General features: G+C 41.9%; 1 protein-coding gene across 1 annotated transcript in view; it reads left to right on the forward strand.

Annotated features, from left to right (window-relative positions):
* Positions 1-11,095, forward strand: part of LOC138964249 (UDP-galactose translocator-like) — an 11,534-nt gene extending 439 nt beyond the window's left edge. The window contains exons 2-7 of the mRNA XM_070336151.1: positions 3,508-3,684; positions 4,676-5,010; positions 5,646-5,768; positions 7,161-7,403; positions 8,239-8,412; positions 9,394-11,095. Coding sequence (XP_070192252.1) covers positions 3,597-3,684; positions 4,676-5,010; positions 5,646-5,768; positions 7,161-7,403; positions 8,239-8,412; positions 9,394-9,528 — 1,098 coding nt within the window. The 5' untranslated portion in view covers positions 3,508-3,596 and the 3' untranslated portion in view covers positions 9,529-11,095. The remainder of the gene's footprint in view (positions 1-3,507; positions 3,685-4,675; positions 5,011-5,645; positions 5,769-7,160; positions 7,404-8,238; positions 8,413-9,393) is intronic.
* Positions 11,096-20,000: the final 8,905 nt, after the last annotated feature.

Below are 20,000 nucleotides of genomic sequence, written 5' to 3' on the forward strand. Positions count from 1 at the left end.
GTACTTGTTTCTCTCAAGAAAAATTATAATTAAAACATGTTTCTGACACATCGTAGGTTTCAAAACCCAGGAAATGTTTAGATTATGGAACGTTTAATAATAGACAAAGCACACAAAACGTCCACCTAACGGTCTTTGACTAATGGACAACTCTCTGCCTGCCCTGTTGAAAGATATGGCTGTACATGATGTGTGTTGTGTCACAGTGGCACAATGTGTGTGTGTGTGTGTGTGTGTGTGTGTGTGTGTGTGTGTGTGTGTGTGTGTGTGTGTGTGTGTGTGTGTGTGTGTGTGTGTGTGTGTGTGTGTGTGTGTGTGTGTGTTTTAAGTTTATATTTTTCATTGTACATGATTTATTGTGAGTTGTGCATCTATTGCATGGTATTGTCCATAAGGGGAGAATGTGTTGCTGTAAGTTTATTGTTATGTTATTTTTGTTGGAATGTATATGTATTTGATGTTTTTGAGTATGTTTTTTATTCATAGTTAATATGTAAAGCGCGGAGAGTACAGTTCACTGTGGTTCGCGCTATATAAGCTCTCAGTATTATCATTATTAAAGTGGAAAAACAACATACACAATAGACAACAATTGATGTTAAATGTTATCTTATCTTGGCTTATCTCTGAATGGTTGTCCGTCTTCCAAAATAGATCATAAAACGGTGCTTTCAACATGGACACATTTCCGGTTATTATTTATTGCATTTTTTTCTATTTTTTAGCAGAAGGTGTTTGATGTTTAGTGAATCACTGTATACAAGACGATGTTGATTGTAGAGCTTTGTTTTAAATTTTTTTTTTAATGAATAGGAAGCATGAACACGAATATATTCAGTGTGTGCAAACTGTTCCAGGTGATTTTTTGTCTTTTTTGTTGTTCTGGGGACATTAATTCGATCGACAACAAATACAGCGTACACCCGAGAAAAAAAGTATACGCGTAAAGACATCTATTACATCGTCAGTTGCCCACTTCTTTCAAGCTCACTTCTTTCAAGCTCAGTTCTTTCAGGCTCAGTTCTTTCAGGCTCAGTTCTTTCAAGCTCAGTTCTTTCAAGCTCAGTACTTTCAGGCTCAGTTCTTTCAAGCTCAGTTCTTTCAGGCTCAGTTCTTTCAAGCTCAGTTCTTTCAAGCTCAGTTCTTTCAAGCTCAGTTCTTTCAAGCTCAGTTCTTTCAAGCTCAGTTCTTTCAGGCTCAGTTCTTTCAAGCTCAGTTCTTTCAAGCTCAGTTCTTTCAGGCTCAGTTCTTTCAAGCTCAGTTCAAGCTCAGTTCTTTCAGGCTCAGTTCTTTCAGGCTCAGTTCTTTCAAGCTCAGTTCTTTCAAGCTCAGTTCTTTCAAGCTCAGTTCTTTCAAGCTCAGTTCTTTCAGGCTCAGTTCTTTCAAGCTCAGTTCTTTCAGGCTCAGTTCTTTCAAGCTCAGTTCTTTCAAGCTCAGTTCTTTCAGGCTCAGTTCTTTCAGGCTAAGTTCTTTCAGGCTCAGTTCTTTCAGGCTCAGTTCTTTCAAGCTCAGTTCTTTCAAGCTCAGTTCTTTCAAGCTCAGTTCTTTCAAGCTCAGTTCAAGCTCAGTTCTTTCAAGCTCAGTTCTTTCAGGCTCAGTTCTTTCAGGCTCAGTTCTTTCAAGCTCAGTTCTTTCAGGCTCAGTTCTTTCAGGCTCAGTTCTTTCAGGCTCAGTTCAAGCTCAGTTCTTTCAAGCTCAGTTCTTTCAAGCTCAGTTCTTGAAAGACGTTTGTGGTCTTGGAGAAAGAGGGGGTCGTTGCAGTGGTTGATACTTAACTTTCAGGGAACAGCAAGTTATGTAATCACAGAAACAATAACTAAAGCTCAAACAAACAGGGAAGAGAGAGAGAGAGAGAGAGAGAGAGAGAGAGAGAGAGAGAGAGAGAGAGAGAGAGAGAGAGAGAGAGAGAGAGAGAGAACTTTTTTTTTAAATTTATCGACATGCTTTTTTTCATCCGGTCCTCGCCCATTCAGGGTAACTCGATTAATAACAAGAAGAAATAGAAGTTAAGTTAGATTCAGTACAATTTACATAATTAACATGTCAAACAATTAAAAAGACATTTCAAAATGCATTATGAATATCAAGCAAAGATGAAATATTATCACAGAATTATTTACTTGTTTGCAAGAGAAACAGCATGTAGGCCTAGAGTTCCTTGAATGATGTTTCACTGACTTGCATTTTAATTATATCAGGAATGGAGTTCCACAATTGGGCGCCAGAATAAGAAAGACTTGACTTGTACAGGTCAATTCTAGGGTTTGTGGTAATTAATTTGTTTAGTTTTCTTGACTTATTCAGTTTGAAATTTGAGGCAATAAGTGTAGGTGCATTCCCTGACATAATTCTATGCATCAATGCAGCTTTGTTATAGGTAAATCTTAATTTGATAGGAAGAATCTTTATTTTTTTTATAATCAGACGTAGAATGAGAGAGAGAGAGAGAGAGAGAGAGAGAGAGAGAGAGCGAGAGAGAGAGAGAGAGAGACAGAGACAGAGAGAGAAAGAGACAGAGACAGAGACAGACAGACAGACAGGGAGAAAGAGACAGAGAGAGCTCGAGATAGAGACAGAGACAGAGAGACAGATAGAAAAGGTTTTGTGATGAGTGTCTCAACGAAGGTTTGTACCTATTCGTTTTGTTTTCCATGGATCAATGTATTAACACGTGTTGTGAACAAACATACGTCAGCACAATGTGCACGCAGTGAGAGGCTAAATCTAAAACGAAAAACAAAAGAAGGCTTAGTGGTGTGTGACTGTACAGCAGATTGCTGTCATTTGTTTGCCTCTGCACGGATATATATTTACAACTGTTGTTAACACAACTGCACAAATAAGTGAGACTTTATAAATAAACTCCTAACCTACCTTAACTCCTTTGACATATTTAAACCAGGTATATCTATCCTGGCCTTTGTACACGGTACGCGCTCATACACACACACACACACACAAACACACACACACACACACACAAACACACACACACACAAACACACACACGGACACACACACACCGTGCACACACACACACACACACACTGACAAACACGCACGCACAAACGCACGCACACACTTCTCACACACACACACACGCCCGCACAAACACACACACAAACACCCACTTCTTACACACTTCTCACACACCCACTCACGGACACACAAACACACACGCGCGCGCCCGCAAACACATACACACGTCTCACACACACACACGGACACACTCACACACACACGTATTACTGACGCTCACAGGAATATCAAAAGCCAGTAACATCGAGCATACCAAACGGCGCACAATCTTGTTTATGATAAAAGGACGTCGATCGATGAAAAATACGATCCTATGACATGATTGTGCTTTTGTATGATCTGCAATTGTGCTCTATATCCAACTTTTTGTTTTAATGAAAACTAATGATGTACAGCATGTAGGCTACACCTAAAAAAAAAAAAAAAGTACACATGTGAAGACATTTATTGCATATCGAATTTTTACAGCCCACTACTTGAGTATTTCCGGATCTGCGGAAACTGGTGACAACGTGCACACACATAGGTGACGCGGCGCACGCAGTGACGTCATAACCATGACGGCTCGATTGGACGACGGTCTGGATAAGATGGAGGCGGGGAGAGCGTCAGAGATACGTGCTCGTCGTGCCAACACGACTGGAGGTACATAGAGAGAGAGAGAGAGAGAGAGAGAGAGAGAGAGAGAGAGAGAGAGAGAGAGAGAGAGAGAGAGAGAGAGAGAGAGAGAGAGAGAGAGTGTGTGTGAGACAGACAGACAGACAGACAGACAGACAGACGAGAGAGAGAGAGAAAGAGAGAGAGAGAGTGAGACAGACAGACAGACAGACAGACAGACAGACAGACAGACAGACAGACAGAGACAAATCAAATCAAATCAAATCAAATCAAATCAAATTTTATTTTTCGATGGTTGTGGCATAAGCAATACAACGAGCTTTTTTTCAACCAGCCCTCGCCCAGAGAGGGGACTAATCTAATCACATATTTACACGGACATTCACGTAGAAAAAAAGGTAGAGAAAAACAACAACATATGAAAATTTACACATTACATATTATACACAAATATTAAGCGTCGTATATGTAACATAGTGAACACAATGCTGAATACACATGCATGAGTAAATGTGTTATTAAAACTTTGAGTGTTTTTGTGTGGATACAATGAACACTGATGCTTTGGACAAATGAAAATAAAACTAAACGAAGTCTTCCATCACTGTGATTTTTCGTAATTTAACATTAAATATAATGAAAGATGTTTTTTGAAAGTATTGAGACTCATTGGGACTCTCACAAATTCCGGAAGAGAATTCCACACTGTGGAGAGAGAGAGTGAGAGAAAGAGAAAGAGAGAGAGAGAGTGAGAGAAAGAGAAAGAGAGAGAGAGAGAGAGAGACTCCTGTTTGTGTGTGTATGTGTGTGTGTGTATGTCTGTGCCTGTGTGTGTATGTGTGAGTGTGTGTGTGTGTGTGTGTGTGTGTGTGTGTGTGTGTGTGTGTGTGTGCGTGCGTGCGTGCGCGTGCGCATCATCACCAGTACCACAACCACCACCAACAGATATCGTTAACTTATTCATTTCATACAACACACCTCAGCTTTAAATCATCACCACCTCACACCTCAATTTCAGCATCCCCGCGGGTAATGAAGGTGGTCAGCCTGTTACTACTGACCCCGCAGTACGCTGTCCTCATACTGACCATGCGCTGGGCTCGGACCAGACCGGGGCCCCTCTTCACCAGCTCTACGGCCGTTCTGCTGGCCGAAGTGGTCAAGACGTGCACCTGCATTTTCATCATTCTCGTCCAAGAGCGGAGCGTCAGCCTGTGGGCGCATCACATTTACAAGGAGTTGCTGTGCAGACCTTGGGACTTCCTCAAAGTGTGCATCCCCTCGCTGCTCTTCGTCATACAGAACAACCTCGTTTACGTCGCCGTGTCTAATTTGGATGCTGCAACTTTTCAGGTGAATGGCGGGGTTGAGTCTGGTATTGACTCGCCAAGTCTACTTTATGAAGCTCGCTGAACGAAGCTTTGGCGCTGAGTTTTCGGTAACAAGTCTTCGCGAAGACCACTCAATTAAAGCCTGTCCTAAACTGGTCGAAGTCGACTAGGCGAAGTATACGTCGCGAAGCTGGCCGCACGAAGCTTCAGCACTGAGTTTTCGGTATAAAGGAAGCCGGAAGCCCCCCCCCCCACCCCCTTTACTTAAATACATACATATACTTTTTTTCTCATGAAGAAACCGGGAAAAAATATTTAAAATGCTAAATAAATGTCAACTGCATCCACTTTGCTTGGCTGGCTCCTGTACCCCTGGCTCACTTTGGAAGCCCCTTCCTCTTACACACATAGGTCCAGCCCTGAAGCTCGTATGTTCTTTATTTTTTCATCATATAAACAGAGGCTATGAAAAATGTATCATGTGTTTGAGAGAGTTTAAGTAAACTGCAATCAAGGAATTTTACACAAACTTCAATTTGGTAAGCACTCGTTCATGTGTTGAATTGTACGCCCTCGCGGTAAAGTCATTCGGGCCATGTGGGGCGAGAAAACCCGGCTTTGTATACAGTCATATCAACTGTTTTCTGGTTGTTTTAGGTGACCTACCAGCTGAAGATCCTGACAACAGCGGTGTTCTCCGTCGTGCTGCTCAAGAAACGCCTGAGTCGTCCTCAGTGGATGGCGCTTCTGCTTCTCTTCATCGGCGTGTCCATTATTCAGGTCAGTGCTTTCTTTTAGTGGGTATAGATGGGGGGGATGCATGGATGGGTGGTCATGAGTTTGGTGGTAGGAGGGGGTGGAGGAGGATTTGGGTGTGGATATGAGTTTTTCAATTCAACCTTTTACGCCGATAAAAAAAATTTCAATGCATAGTTATGCTATGGGGTCTTGCATATACAATCAACCATCGGATCAGTCTGCCAGAGCAAGCGGTAGTACAGTGTAAGGGTGCTCCAATGTGCAAAAGCACCATTCTGAATATAGAAACCCTTAAGGTGTTTACACATATTTTTTTAAGTTTGCGAATTTCAGGCAGTTTGCCTATTCTTTACCGGAGCTTCTTGTATACGCTCCACGCGAGCCGACATTGGCATGCCTACATGTCGTTGCAGTCTTTCTCTACAAGCACACAAAGATAAATCTGATTATTCCAATATATAGAACTTTACTTGCCTCCGATTTAGTCCCGAGGTTCAGATCCTTTCAGCTTATTATGACATTTCGCCATACGTGTTTCAGTATGTTCACCAGAGAGTAACTTTTCTTACAAAATCTGCAAAATCGAGTTTTGTTCTCTTTAATGATTTCAAAGTAGTTCTAGGGTCAAGAGGAAAACAAAGGGTCGGTCGGAAAATCGGAAAACTTTTTTTCTTGGCCACAGGTCCAGTCAACCAGCGGGTCCAGGAAGGCAGGCAGCAGTCCGTCAACACAGAGCCCCTTGACATTGATTCTGAAATGTCACTAGATAACTGCATGCTTCTGATGTTTCCCTACAGGGGCAGTCAACAAGCGGGTCCAGCAAGGCAGGCAACAGCCCCTCAACACAGAGTCCATTGACACTGATTGTGACATGTCAGTAGATATGTCTGCTGCTAGGTCAAAAACTATTATGTTTCTTTCCGATGACAAGACCCCACAAAATATTAGGGTCCGAAGGTCATTTTATTGGTGTGTTTTGTGTGTCGTTCTTTCCATTGAAGTTTGTTTTTCATTTACGCAGACGCGTACGTGTGGCTTCTTCTTGGCCAAAAAAATCGCGCAAGCTGTGGACTGCAAAATCGAGTTTTGCTCTTTGGAGAAACAAAATTTGATTGGTCCAGGAAGGAAAAATATGAAGTTTAAAAAAAAATTAAAAAAATTCTTGGCCTTATTCCACTGGTGCAGTCGACGAGGGGGTCCATCACGGCAGGCAGCGGTCCCTCAGCACAGAACCCCTTGACAATGATTGTGAAATGCCACTAGATGACTGCAGTTGTGCCGCAGGTACAGTCAACGAGCGGATCCACCAAGCCAGGCAGCAGTCTAATTAAAGCACAGAGGCTCCGAGCCACAACAACATCTCTTTCTGTTCACTGATTAATGTGACTGCATACTTCTGATGTTCCCCAACAGGTGCAGTCAACCAGCGGGTCGAGCAAGGCAGACAGCAGTCCCTCAGCACAGAGCCCGGTGCGGGGCCTGGCGGCGGTGATCGCGTGCTGCTGCCTGTCGGGGTTCGCCAACGTCTTCTTCGAGATGCTGCTGAAGGGCGGCAAGCAGAGCGTGTGGATGAGGAACATCCAGCTGGGGCTGTCCGGCACCATCCTGGGCGCCATGGCTGTCTGGATCAACGATGGGTCCAAGATTCGCGATCAGGTATGAACTGATGGTCACCAAACTCTGCACTATTAGTCCTGCAAATCTGGGCTTAAAGCCTGTCTTTAATTGAGCACGAAGTCAACTTAGCAAAGACTTTGCGAAGTTACTTTACTGGAAACTCAGTGCTAAAGTTTCGTGCGATCAGCTTCGCGAAGTATATTTCGCGTAGTCCTCTTCGCCCAGTTAAGGACAGGCTTAAAAATCGCTTAGTACCGGATTTACCGCACCTCCACACACACAGTGTTTCTTTATCATTTCACACTAACTTTAAGGTACTGTTGCAAGAAAAAATACACTATTTCATTGAATTTGTTTGGCCTTCACGAGTATTCCATACTGTGGTATCTTCACCAATGCTCAAATGAAGATTTACTGTTCAGCAAAAATACATGACCTTACCTGCTATTTGATATTGTTGGCACAAAGAAGCATGACCAAATTAAAGGTTCGAATACACAAGACAGGACATAGGCTAAGCTGCAAAATGTGTGATTTTAGGCATGAAATACCGTCAGATGTATTTCGAATGCATATGCTGAAGTGCTATCAATTAAGATGCAATGGCTTATGCAGTGTTTTGATTGCCTTCATTAGTGCTTGTGTGTTGCTGGTCCACTCCCCTCCAAATCTCAATGTATGTTGTTCATTTAGCAATGCGGTACATGATTATGTGTGTGCTGGTGCCATTTTGCTAACGACCACCACATAGCTTGACTTGACTTGACTTGATCAGTGGTCACCGTTCCAAAGTTGATGGGAACAAAATACACAAAAAGGTGGCAATGCGCTTACACAATACAACTATAACTCCTACCGTGTTTGCGTGCCCCAGGGCTTCTTCTTCGGCTACGACGAGCTGGTGTGGTCCGTGGTGTTGCTGCAGTCGCTGGGCGGTCTGCTGGTGGCCACCGTCATCAAGTATGCCGACAACATCCTCAAGGGGTTTTCCACAGCGGGCTCCATCCTCCTGTCTTGTATCGCCTCCATCTACATCTTTGATTTCCAGGTGAGTTCATTCACCTGTTGTTATGAGGTGGAGGGGGGAGATGATTCGTTCCGTCTTTGATTTTCAGGTAAGTGCATTCACCTTTCGTTATGAGGTGGAGGGTGGTAGAGGATTAAGAACCCAAGTTCACAGCAAAATTTCAGGGCTTGGAGACATTTTGGGGCTGCACAGGTGAAATAAGATTTGGCGTTTCGCCCGACTGTCGACGCCAACAGACTGGCATCCCTGTTCGATGCTATCAAAGCTTGTCTTCGCTCATCTTTTAGAACTTTGCTTTGGTGTTTGATGTCTCGTTGGTATCTGACATCCAAGCTTTGTTTTGTGTTCCAGTAGATTGCAGACTGATATATCTTTCTCATGCTGATTATAACTTGTCTCCCATGAGTAGCCAAGCGCCTGTGTAATGGCGAGTCAGCCACCAAAAGTACCAAGTTAACTCATGGTAACCTTTGCCTGATCTCTTATAAAGCTTTCATCAAATTCACAAGGAGATACATTCACATTGTCTTACTTCCATTTTATAAATGTACATATAGATGATAAGAGAAAATGATAATCACAAAGGAAACCTAAATACTAGAATTAATAAATGTCACTCAGTACGTACGTGGCCATGAGCAGTAACTTCCAATCCCTTGTTTGTGTGTTCATTGACTGCTTGTCATTGATTTATGTGTTACTTCTGTCTCTCCTTTGCACCTTACCACAAATACACGCATACAGGAACAAACAACTGGGTAGCGCCATACTGTATTGGCAAGCTCGCTTTCCCACGTGAGAAAGCAGCCCGAATTTCCAAGACAACACCTAAACCCATATGTGCAAAATAACAGGCAAAGAGTGTATTACAAGCAAACGTGTGCACTTGCTTCATTATGAATTGATCTTTCTCTGTCCACAAGTGTCAATGCATATGTGTGAGTGTCAATTGAGACAGGATTTTATGAAATCGAATCCTTATCGAGTGTGTTGTCTGTGCAGGTGACGATGGAGTTTGTGGTGGGCACGACCCTGGTGATACTGGCCGTCTACCTCTACAGTTCCTTCCCCGCCACCACGCCTGGCCTGGAGATCAACATTGAGGCTCCTCCTAAAAAGCCCGTAGAGCAAGTGTAGAATACCCGGCCCCCACTCGTGCAAAACCCCAAACAAACAAGAGTGTACGTGGGAGTTTCAGCCCATAAACGAAAAAGAAGAGGAACCGTGCCTTAAAGCTCTTTCTGCTTTATTTTCCGTGATGTAATGGAACTCAACGGAGATGGTCGACTTTCAGTGTTCAGACTTAAGTCTTCCTGAAACATCTGGAAGAAGAATGGGGATTTGTGTAGAGACAGGTATAGGAACAAGTGACTTTGAAACGTCTGTGCAATAATAATGTATTAACTGTATTAACGAGTGTGCTGACAGGGAATTCCACGTATGTGTGTGTGTGTGTGTCAGTGTGTGTGTGTCAGTGTGTGTGTGTGTGTGTGTGTGTGTGTGGGTGTTGTATATGTATGTACGTGTGTGTGTGTGTGTGTGTGTGTGAGCCTTGTGTGTGTGCGTGTGATTGTGTGTGTGTGTGCATACACGCTTGTACATGCAAATGTATAGAAGAAGACAACACCTAAACCCATATGTGCAAAATAACAGGCAAAGAGTGTATTACAAGCAAACGTGTGCACTTGCTTCTTTGTGAATTGATCTTTCTCTGTCCACAAGTGTCAATGCATATGTGTGAATGTCAATTAAGACAATTGATTGTGCTTTATGAATATCCCCCTATGCCACCAGTCGTAACTCAACATGTGTTATCTCGATCAATAACATTTAAAGGCCTCTATAATGATGGATGTGTGTGCGTGTGTGTGTGTGTGTGTAAGTGGTTCAGTGTGTGTGTGTGTGCGTTTTTGTATGTGTGCGTGCCTGTGTGTGTGTGTGTGCGTGTATGTGTTTGGTTGTGTGTGTGTGTTGGCGTGTATTTGCATGCCTGTTTATGTGTTCGTGTCTGTGTGTACGTGCCTGTGTGTTATTGTTTTATCCTTTTCTTGTGATAATGTTGAATGATACCAATGGTATCAATTCCAAGGTGGGTGAATGGATGGATCGATGGTCATAGGCTGTTCAGTGTTTGATAATGAGCATTATTATTTAGCGGCCATTGTTGTTATAACTTTGATTTTGCTGTCATTGTTATAAGTATGGCTATATATTATTGTTTTTTGTCCTATTTTCAAACATGCAATGTGAATGCAGGAGCATACGTATTATATATATGTGTGTGTGTGTGTGTGTGTGTGTGTGTGTGTGTGTGTGTGTGTGTGTGTGTAGGTGGTTTTACCGACAAATGGGGACGATTGTCACTGGAGGGCAGTCAAATGGGGACGCTTCCGAGACATGGGGACGTCCCCATTTGTCGGCCCGTGCGACCCCATTTGACTGGATTTGAGCAGATTGAGCGACCCCATTTGACTGCTTCCTAGCATCCCTGTGGACAAACGGACTTGATTTTTACACAGATTTATACACAGATTTTAGCTCTGCACTTTGTGGTCTGCTCAACTAAACCATTTGTGATTTTTATCATGTGACTTCAAATGACTTTTCAGTAACTGCATTCATCGTAATTTAGTTTCTATTGCGAAGTATGAACCGCGTAGGTGCTTTCTTGTTACTTTTGATTTTAATAAATGTCATAATACTACCAAGATAGTGGAGATGCTTGATATTTCTTGTCTATCTCTCTCGGACACACTAACACACGCACAAAGTAGCCTACCATAGGTTGTGTTATTTCTGTTGAAGAAGGGGGAGGGGGTGTTGGTAGATGGAGGGTGGTGGTGGTGAAGAGGGTGAGATAAATGATGGACAGTGATATCACTGATAAACATTGCCTGTTGTGTTCTGAATGGATCAGACACATTTTGAAATTAGCAGACATTAAGAGTAATGAAAGCTTCACATTACACCTAATTGTTACCGGCAGCTCACAGCGAATAAAACTCGAATACAAATTCCTGAAAATGGCTCTGTTAACCCGTGATTTGTAAATCACGTTTTTGTGCCCGATATTTTCTTGTCATCTCCAAAGTCCAGGGACAAAAACGAAATCCCTTGACTTTAGGGGTAGCGCGACTCTGTTAATTTTAAGATTTTTTTTTTCATTACTAGGATGTCCCATCGTTGGGAAATTCCGGTCGCTTCCTCTCAGTGGAAAGCTAGATGTGACAGAGTCGCACTACCCCAAAGTCAAGGGATCTATTAGTCCCATTTCGCCGTTATCCCAATTTGCCCCCATCCCATTTTGGCGACATTTCTCAGCCCAAGTGTCATTTTACCACCATATCATGCACCATTAGCTCCACATCCCATTTTGGCGCATTCCCGTTTCGCCCGGTTAGCCTATTTCGCCCCCATCCCATTTTCGCGACATTTTACAGGCCAAGTGTCATTTCACCACCATGTCATGTACCTTTAGCTCCACGTCCCATTTTGGCGCAATCCCGTGTTGCCGTTATCCCATTTTGCCCCCATCCCATTTTTGCGACAATTCACAGGCCAAGTGTCAGTTTACCACCGTGTCATACCGTACCACTAGCGCCACATTCCATTTTGTCGCCATGCCGTTTTGCCGTCATCCCATTTCGCCGCCATCCCTATTTCGCGACATTTTGGATTGTGGCAAAAATGGGATTTGGCGTAAACGGAATGTCTTCCTAGTTGAATAACGCAGTATAGTAGTATAGTGAGAAGAATAAATAAAAAATGGGATGGCGGCCAAATGGGATGGTGTCAAAATGGGATGTAGCGCTATTGTTATGACACGGTAGTAAAATGACGCTTGGCTTGTGAAATGTCGCGACAATGGGATGGGGGCGAAATGGAATGCGGTGAAACGGCATGGCGGCCAAATGGGATAATAATAATAATAATAATACCGTATATAAGCCCACCATCTAGCAAACGCCCACCCCCCACTTTGGGCCAAAAGTTGTGCACAGGGGTAACTACCTAGCAAACGCCCACCCTGCTTTTTTTTCAAAGAGACTATAGGCTCACTTTCACTAGGATTTGTGCAGACTGTTCTAAAAGTCATCTTTTTCCCCTTCTTTACCTTTTCGTGTTTCTTTCCTTTTTTCTTATTCTTTGTCCCCTCTCCTCACTCCCACCCATCGTTCATGTTTTTTCGAGTTTCTCTTCTCTTTTTTTTTCCAAAGTTTGTGGGTTTTTCTTTCTCAGAAAGATTGGGCTTTTTGAAGACAAAATCCAAGTTCAGTTAACGTTTCATTTCCAAAGACGATCGTGTAATTTCTTCCCTGTACAGAAAGAAAGGGCTTCATTGGTGTTGACATTTCGACATTTCATCAAGTTTCTTTTTCCCGGAATTGTGTTGTTATTGTTTGTCCTTGCAAAGGTCTGGCGATTTTCTTTTTACTTTATAAACTTATATGAATGACAATGCTCGGGTTGTTTTCAGAAGAGCCAGTCCTTTTCTCTCTCTCTCTCTCTCTCTCTCTCTCTCTCTCTCTCTCTCTCTCTCTCTCTCTCTCTCTCTCTCTCTCTCTCTCTCTCTCTCTCTCTCTCTCTCTCTCTCATGGTTGGCCTTCTTTGCCTCAAAGTCCGTTTTCTTTCTTTTTTCCTTCACTTCTACTCACACGACCTAACTTACATGCTTTCGGGGTTTGTATTCACTCAATTACACGGTTGAGCACAAAACTTACTTTGTGCAAAGGGGTCTATCCCTAGCAAACGCCCACCCCCCAATTTTGCCCTAAATCTGTGCACAGGGGGGGTGGGCTTATGCTAGGGATTTTACGGTAATAATAATAATAATAATAATAATAATAATAATAATAATAATAATAATAATAATAATAATAATTATAATAATAATAATAATAAACAAGTCGCATAAAGCGTGATTAAAACATTTAGTCAATCTGTGAGACTCACGGGTAACACTGACACAGTTGCTTCCTCTCTGCTTGGTCGGCAACAAAAAGCCTGAGAAAGAAACTAGAACTGAAGAATCTCCTCTCTCCCTCTCTCTCTCTCTCTCTCTCTCTCTCTCTCTCTCTCTCTCTCTCTCTCTCTCTCTCTCTCTCTCTCTCTCTCTCTCTCTCTTAGACTAGATGTGCTCCCAATTATTGGAAATTTGAAAAGGTATAGTGGCAGTGAAACAGCACGTAATTGCCTTTTTTGAGGCCATTGTACTTTTGGAAAAGCAAACTTCTATGGAGTCGTTAAAAACGGCGGACAACAGTCGTAATTCTCGCTTAATCTTGACTTAATCACAAAATTTACCCCCAGAAGTTGTTCAATGTATCTGTTCATAAAAATCAAGAACTCTCACTCTTGCAAATCAGTGCAACGTTGTGAATACACTGACACAAAAGTCAAAGAGTTGACAAGAAACGAATGAGACTAACTGGAGACTTATATTTCACTTTCCAACACCGGTTATAAAATAATGGCAATCTTTTCCCCGCTCTGTGATTGTTTCTGTTCAGAATTGTGGTCGAAAATGTAACAAGGGGAACTGCAGTTGCTTTTGTGAATTTGATTGTCTGTGTTTTCCATTTCACTGTATCGACACTGCCTTATTATTTTTATCAATCTAGTGTTGCATAGGGTAGGGGAACGAATGTCCCTTTTTGTCCTGTAATTGATTTGAAGATTAACAGCCTCACGACAAATATCTGCACCCAAACACATCTGCCTTTTTTACGACGGGTTCGCTACAGTGTTGAGGGGGAGAGGGGGTGGGGGCGAGTCAGTTCAGGTGGTAGAGTACTGGACATGTGATCCAAGCGTCACGGGTTCGAATCCCGGCCGGGACGAACACGGGTCAACTTTATGTGCTGACTCAGAGACGGTTGGTATCCATGTCCCACCCCGGTGTCACCACAGTGGCACGCAAAAGACCTCGGTCATTCTGACGTTAATGCAGGTGGCTGACGACATCTAAACACGCATACACCGGCTTGCGTATTTCATCTAAAGTGGGGGTAACACCCGGGAACATGCCCCGAATGTTTTCACCGTGAGGGCGTACAACAACTCTAATAATCACAGTGTTGAGGTATGTCATGAGGAGTGTTCGTTTTAAAACATACATGTAATTATCCATTGTCACTATGATTACCTGTCAGCTCTCGTAAGCAACCTCACCTTACGTCGATGTGCATCAGAGTTGTGTTATCTTGGATTCAATCTCAGCGCGTTAAAATGGTAATCAAGGCGCTTCAAGCAAAATTAATTATCTTGCAATCATTAAAATGTTTAAACTACAAATTAAGGTTAACGAGATGCTGAATTTTTAGCCGAATAATTGAAAGCAGTGATCAAGATGCTCGTGGGATTAACCTCGTGCTGTGTCACATGGGGATGACGTTGGCGTTGAATAATGCAGACGCCGATGCACGTCACAGGGGGTTTATTGTGTCCCCCATGATCTTACATTCAGCAAAATATTCATTTCGTGCGCAATGCCCAAGGCATTCAAGTTCTTGTACGCAGTGACCTAAAACAGCAACGAACAGCGAAAGGCAGAGACATGATTGCGGAGCACGATGTTGGTGATACTGGGACATCAGTAACGACAATGACGACGACGACGACGACGGCGACGATGATGATGATGATGATGATGATGATGATGATGATGATGATGATGATGATGATGATGATGATGATGATGATGATGATGACGACGACGATGATGATGATGATAACCGGGTGATGACTGACGATGATGATGATGATGATGATGATGATCATCATCATCATCATCATGATGATCATCATGCTGATGCTGATGAACACGATTATGACCGTGTGTGTTTCAAAAGCACTGACACTAATAACCAACTTGACTCAGGCCAGACCGGCTGAACGGCGCGAAAGAGTTTGGCTCAAAAACGTCTTTTGGGTTCATTTTTAGGAACCTTGATTCTTAAGAATCATTGAGCGGTGTAATTTTGTCACCATCACCCTCTTGCAATGAAGTGATCATTTTCAAAGTGATTTATGACGAGCATTTGACATAATTTGACGCCGCTGATTACTCAAATAGATTCAGTTTGTGAGCATCAGTGATCCGTTTGTGACTCTCCCAGCCGTTCTTAGCAGTGAGACTAACTGTTCAATCGTTTTCCTCTTTTTTGCATCAGTTTTCACCAAAAACGGTGTCTGTGTAATAAACAAAATATTTTATATGACTGAATTACTGAGGAATTACTACTAAAGAAATTATGTCAAAGCCACACCGCGAAACTTGCCTTTTCTTCGGAAATTCATTTGTGCCGCCTCTGATATGCAACGCAGCAAGACCGTATACTCGTAACATCGTCAGTCCACCGCTCACGGCAAAGGCAGTGAAATTGACAAGAAGAGCGGGGTAGTAATTGCGCTGAGAACGATAGCACGCTTTTCTGTACCTCTCTTTGTGGAATACGCTATATTTTTCATTTTTACATTTTTACAAATCGCGGTTTTAGGTTCGACGTGATTTGTAAAATGTTTTTACAAATCACGGGTTAACAGGCTCTTTCGAGATTAATGCTCAGTCAAGCATGTCAGCAGTGAGCTTTTGCTGTTGTTGCGATGTTCAAATAACATAGTCCAAGCTCAATCTACATCCAGTAGCTACATAAAATAAATTGTATTGCTTTGTTGAAATTCACCAGAATGTTTTGTTTTACATCTGAAAAGCATGTTTCCGTCAGAGATTCACAGAGAGATGTGATAATTATCAACTCCCCCCCAAAAAAGACTATTTGTTATAATTTTTTTGAAATTTCGAGGGCTAGTTATAGGTTATTTTAAGCAAGCTTCTTAATGAATTAATTAAAGTTGCTTTATTTTATTCGATTTGTTGGACTTTGAGGTTTTGCTATTATTTTTTTGTTTGCAGTAGAAACTCGGGGTACACACTGTTAAAATGTAACACATACTGTCTTAGCTGTCATATATAGCCATTTTTGTGTTATAAAAGCTTTGGCTGTGGACAGAAACGAGTCCGTTTTAGGCGGCAAATTTAGAGTGAACGCTGCCAAAAGTGAAAAAAGCGAAAAAGCCAAACGGTTTTGAGGTTTGTGTTTCTGCAACTGTTTTGACATGTGCAACTTATCCAGAGAGGGTCAATAAAGCGAATGAAATTGCTTTGAGCGCTCTAGCGCCGTTAGTTTGTCAGAATATGAGGTGGTCCATATTAGGAGCCGGTCCATATTAGGAGCCTTTCCCCTACTTGATGATGACGACGATGATGATGATGAAAGAAAAAAGAGAAAATGCTTCATGTCCGACAGGCTAAATATTTAATCTCTCAGGGACCAGATCTGGGCACAGGAGCTTGTATCAAATCGCCGGTCGATCATTATCTACAGTCCACTACTACGACATACTACTACTAAACATACTACATTGTAGTATGTATAGTAGTAGTATGTCGTAGTAGTGGACTGTAGATAATGATCGACCGGCGATTTGATACAAGCTCCTGTGGATCTGGGTTATATGATAATTCGAGTTTTACGCCCTCAAGTGATGAGATACACAAGTGTATGCGCGTTTAGATAGTATCCGCCATCTGCATTTATGGCAGAATGACCGAGGTCTTTTACGTGCCATTGTGGTAACACGGGGGTGGGATATGGCTTCTGTTTCTGGGTTTTCACATAAAAGTTTACCCGTGTCTGTCCCAGCCCGAATTCGAACCTGCAACCTTACGAACACAAGTCTAGTGCTTTACCAACGGAGCTACCGTGCCCCCTTTGATGATGATGATGATGATGATGATGATGATGATGATGATGATGATGATGATGATGATGATGATGATGATGATGATGATGATAGAAAGAGAGAAAGAAAGAGAATAGTGAGAGAGAGAGGAGAGAGAGAAAGAGAGAGAGGGGGAGAGAGAGAGAGAGAGAGAGGGGGAGAGAGAGAGAGAGAGGAGAGAGAGAGAGAGAGAGAGAGAGAGAGAGAGAGAGAGAGAGAGAGAGAGAGAGAGAGAGAGAGAGAGAGAGAGAGAGAGAGAGATTTAGAACCGACTCCAGACGGATGGGAAATGCTGTAAAGATACATTTGACGTAAAGCGAGTGACGCAATTTCACTAGATTTTTTCGAACTTTGATCATTTAGATTCCAAGTGAGCGGGTCGGCATTGCACACTCAGAGGATGGGCGGTGCTTTGCTGTTCCGTGAAGCACCCACCGACAAAACTAGCTTTTCTGTATTTTTTTGTTTAGATAAAGAGAGTATTATCTCGCAGCATTTGAAGTGTCATTCTTTAGAATAAATCACGCTGGTATTGTTGATTTAAATTTGTACTTTGTCTTGTCAATGTTTTGCTTGATAAACAAAAAGGGTCCCTGCTTGAACGTTATAACATTTAGAGGGTCACCTAGAATCCGTCCTGATTGGTCAAAAAGCCATATGAGGCACTGAACTGGTACTAAAATAAAATAATGTGCCGACAAATTTAAGCTTCTTTTTTAATACAGTAACAGGATAGATTTCTCCCCCGAAAACTACAGAAAATTGGCCATTTTGACCTCCATAATGTAACATCTTACAAGTAAGTGTAGTTGGACCTGTCTTTAACGACAGTTTGAAACGAGTTGTTAGACGCCGTTGGTTACTCGGGTGGTGTCTTATCGCTTTCAAGAGTATGTCAAGAGGTGTGTATGGGGTGCGCTCAAGCGCAGAAGACAACGTGATTGCATTCGGCTAACTCAGAGCCGTCCCGCCCGCCTGGTACGTTTAGCAGTCGGTATAACGAGATGGTAGTGTATGAATTTTATTTATTGGTGATGTAGAGATAGTACAATGTCATTAAAAAAAATAAATTCAAAACAAACATGAGTTTAAAGGTTGTGAAAGACAGGTTGTGAACGTTAGTTTGACCGAAACTGGCAGCCGCAAACACATAATAACAAACAATCAATATTATGATAGATTCTGGATAAATAATGTATTATAATGTGCATCTTGTAGGTGATTGTGCTTTTAATAATTTTCAGATTTGTTTTCCCTGTTAATGCTGATGCCACAGTACTTAGTCTAGTTGTTGGTGATTTTTATAGGGAGAAAATGGTTTTGTTTTAAAATGTTCATTATGTACATTGCTTTGTAATTTTGTTAACACATTAATTTTGTGAAACGCCCAGAACCATGTCAGGATTTGCAATACATAAAAAAACTTTATTATTGTTTTATTTTTTTTATGATTACTATTACCATTATCAGTATATAAGAGGGACCACGCTTATACCGAAACTGCAATTTAAACAAAATTAATGTTGAAGAAATCAAAAATACATCGAACACATTTCACGCTTTGATTTAACTTCTGTTTCCAGCTCGTCACAGACACAGCCCAAGTGCGAAGGCCTGTCTTGAAGCAGAAACGCTTTTGGTGTTCTAGTCGCTTCACACTTTAAGTCAAGTGTCATTCAGTCCGTCTCTCACAATATCACACCTATCCGCGAAAATAGGCAATAGGCCATGATGGGCCATATGTCAGGGAACAGAAGTAGCTCGCTGACTGTCTGATTTTTTCCCCGAGATTTTATTACCTCTCTGGGCCATAAGATGTGGACTACCTTGGGATGGGACAATAAAGTAATGAGAGAGAAAAATCTAATATATTCCTTGACTTTGGGGTAGCGCGACTCTGTTGCAGCTAACTTTCATGTGGGAGAAATAGGCCCTGTCGGAGAACAGAAGTAGCTCGCTGAGTGTCTGATTTTTTCCGAGCTTTTATTACCTCTCTGGGCCATACGATGTGGACTACCTTGTGGTTTGTTTGTTGTTTGTTACGTGTAAGTATTACCCACATGACAAGCAAACAATACATAATTCGTTTGATCTTATCGAGGTTATCGTTCCGAATAAGTTGTTGTATATACTGTAAACAGGAGTGTTCCACTTTTAAACACATTTTTAAAACACCTGTTGTGAACACTGAATGAATTACTCTTTTACAAAAATAACACATGAATAACACACACTAAATAATGTTTACCATTTGTGCTACTTTTACCAGTTGAATTAAACAAACTTCACCAACAAATTATTGCGACAAATTACGCACCCGAATTAAGGCATTAATTCCCATGTCATTTTGTTCAATTTGTCTATGCTACTACCCGTAGTACATGTAGTATGTAGTCAAAATAGTCGGAAAGTTTCAAAGCAAACTAACAAGTCCTTGCTGACATACAGCGCTTTTTCGCATAATGCCCCTCGTAATTAACGCAAAAAACTCCCGTTTTTGACCGCACATACGATCGACACCTGCATCAGAAGGAATAGCATATAACACAAAATATGCGAGCGTGTGAATCCGTGATTTGTAAAAATGTAAAACAATCGCCCCGCGATTTACAAATCACGTAAATTATGCGCCGGATATTTTCTTGTCATCTCCAAAGTCAAGGGATCTATTAAATGTTTTCAATAAGGAATCAGAAAGGCCATATACATTCCGCTCCGCGCATATCTATTAAAATCCTTCGGCAACAAATTATTGCGACAAATTACGCACCCAAATTAAGGCATTAATTCCTATGTCATTTCGTTCAATTTGTCTATGTACTACC

Source organism: Littorina saxatilis, linkage group LG4, assembly GCF_037325665.1.
Source record: "Littorina saxatilis isolate snail1 linkage group LG4, US_GU_Lsax_2.0, whole genome shotgun sequence".
Taxonomy (NCBI): domain Eukaryota; kingdom Metazoa; phylum Mollusca; class Gastropoda; order Littorinimorpha; family Littorinidae; genus Littorina; species Littorina saxatilis.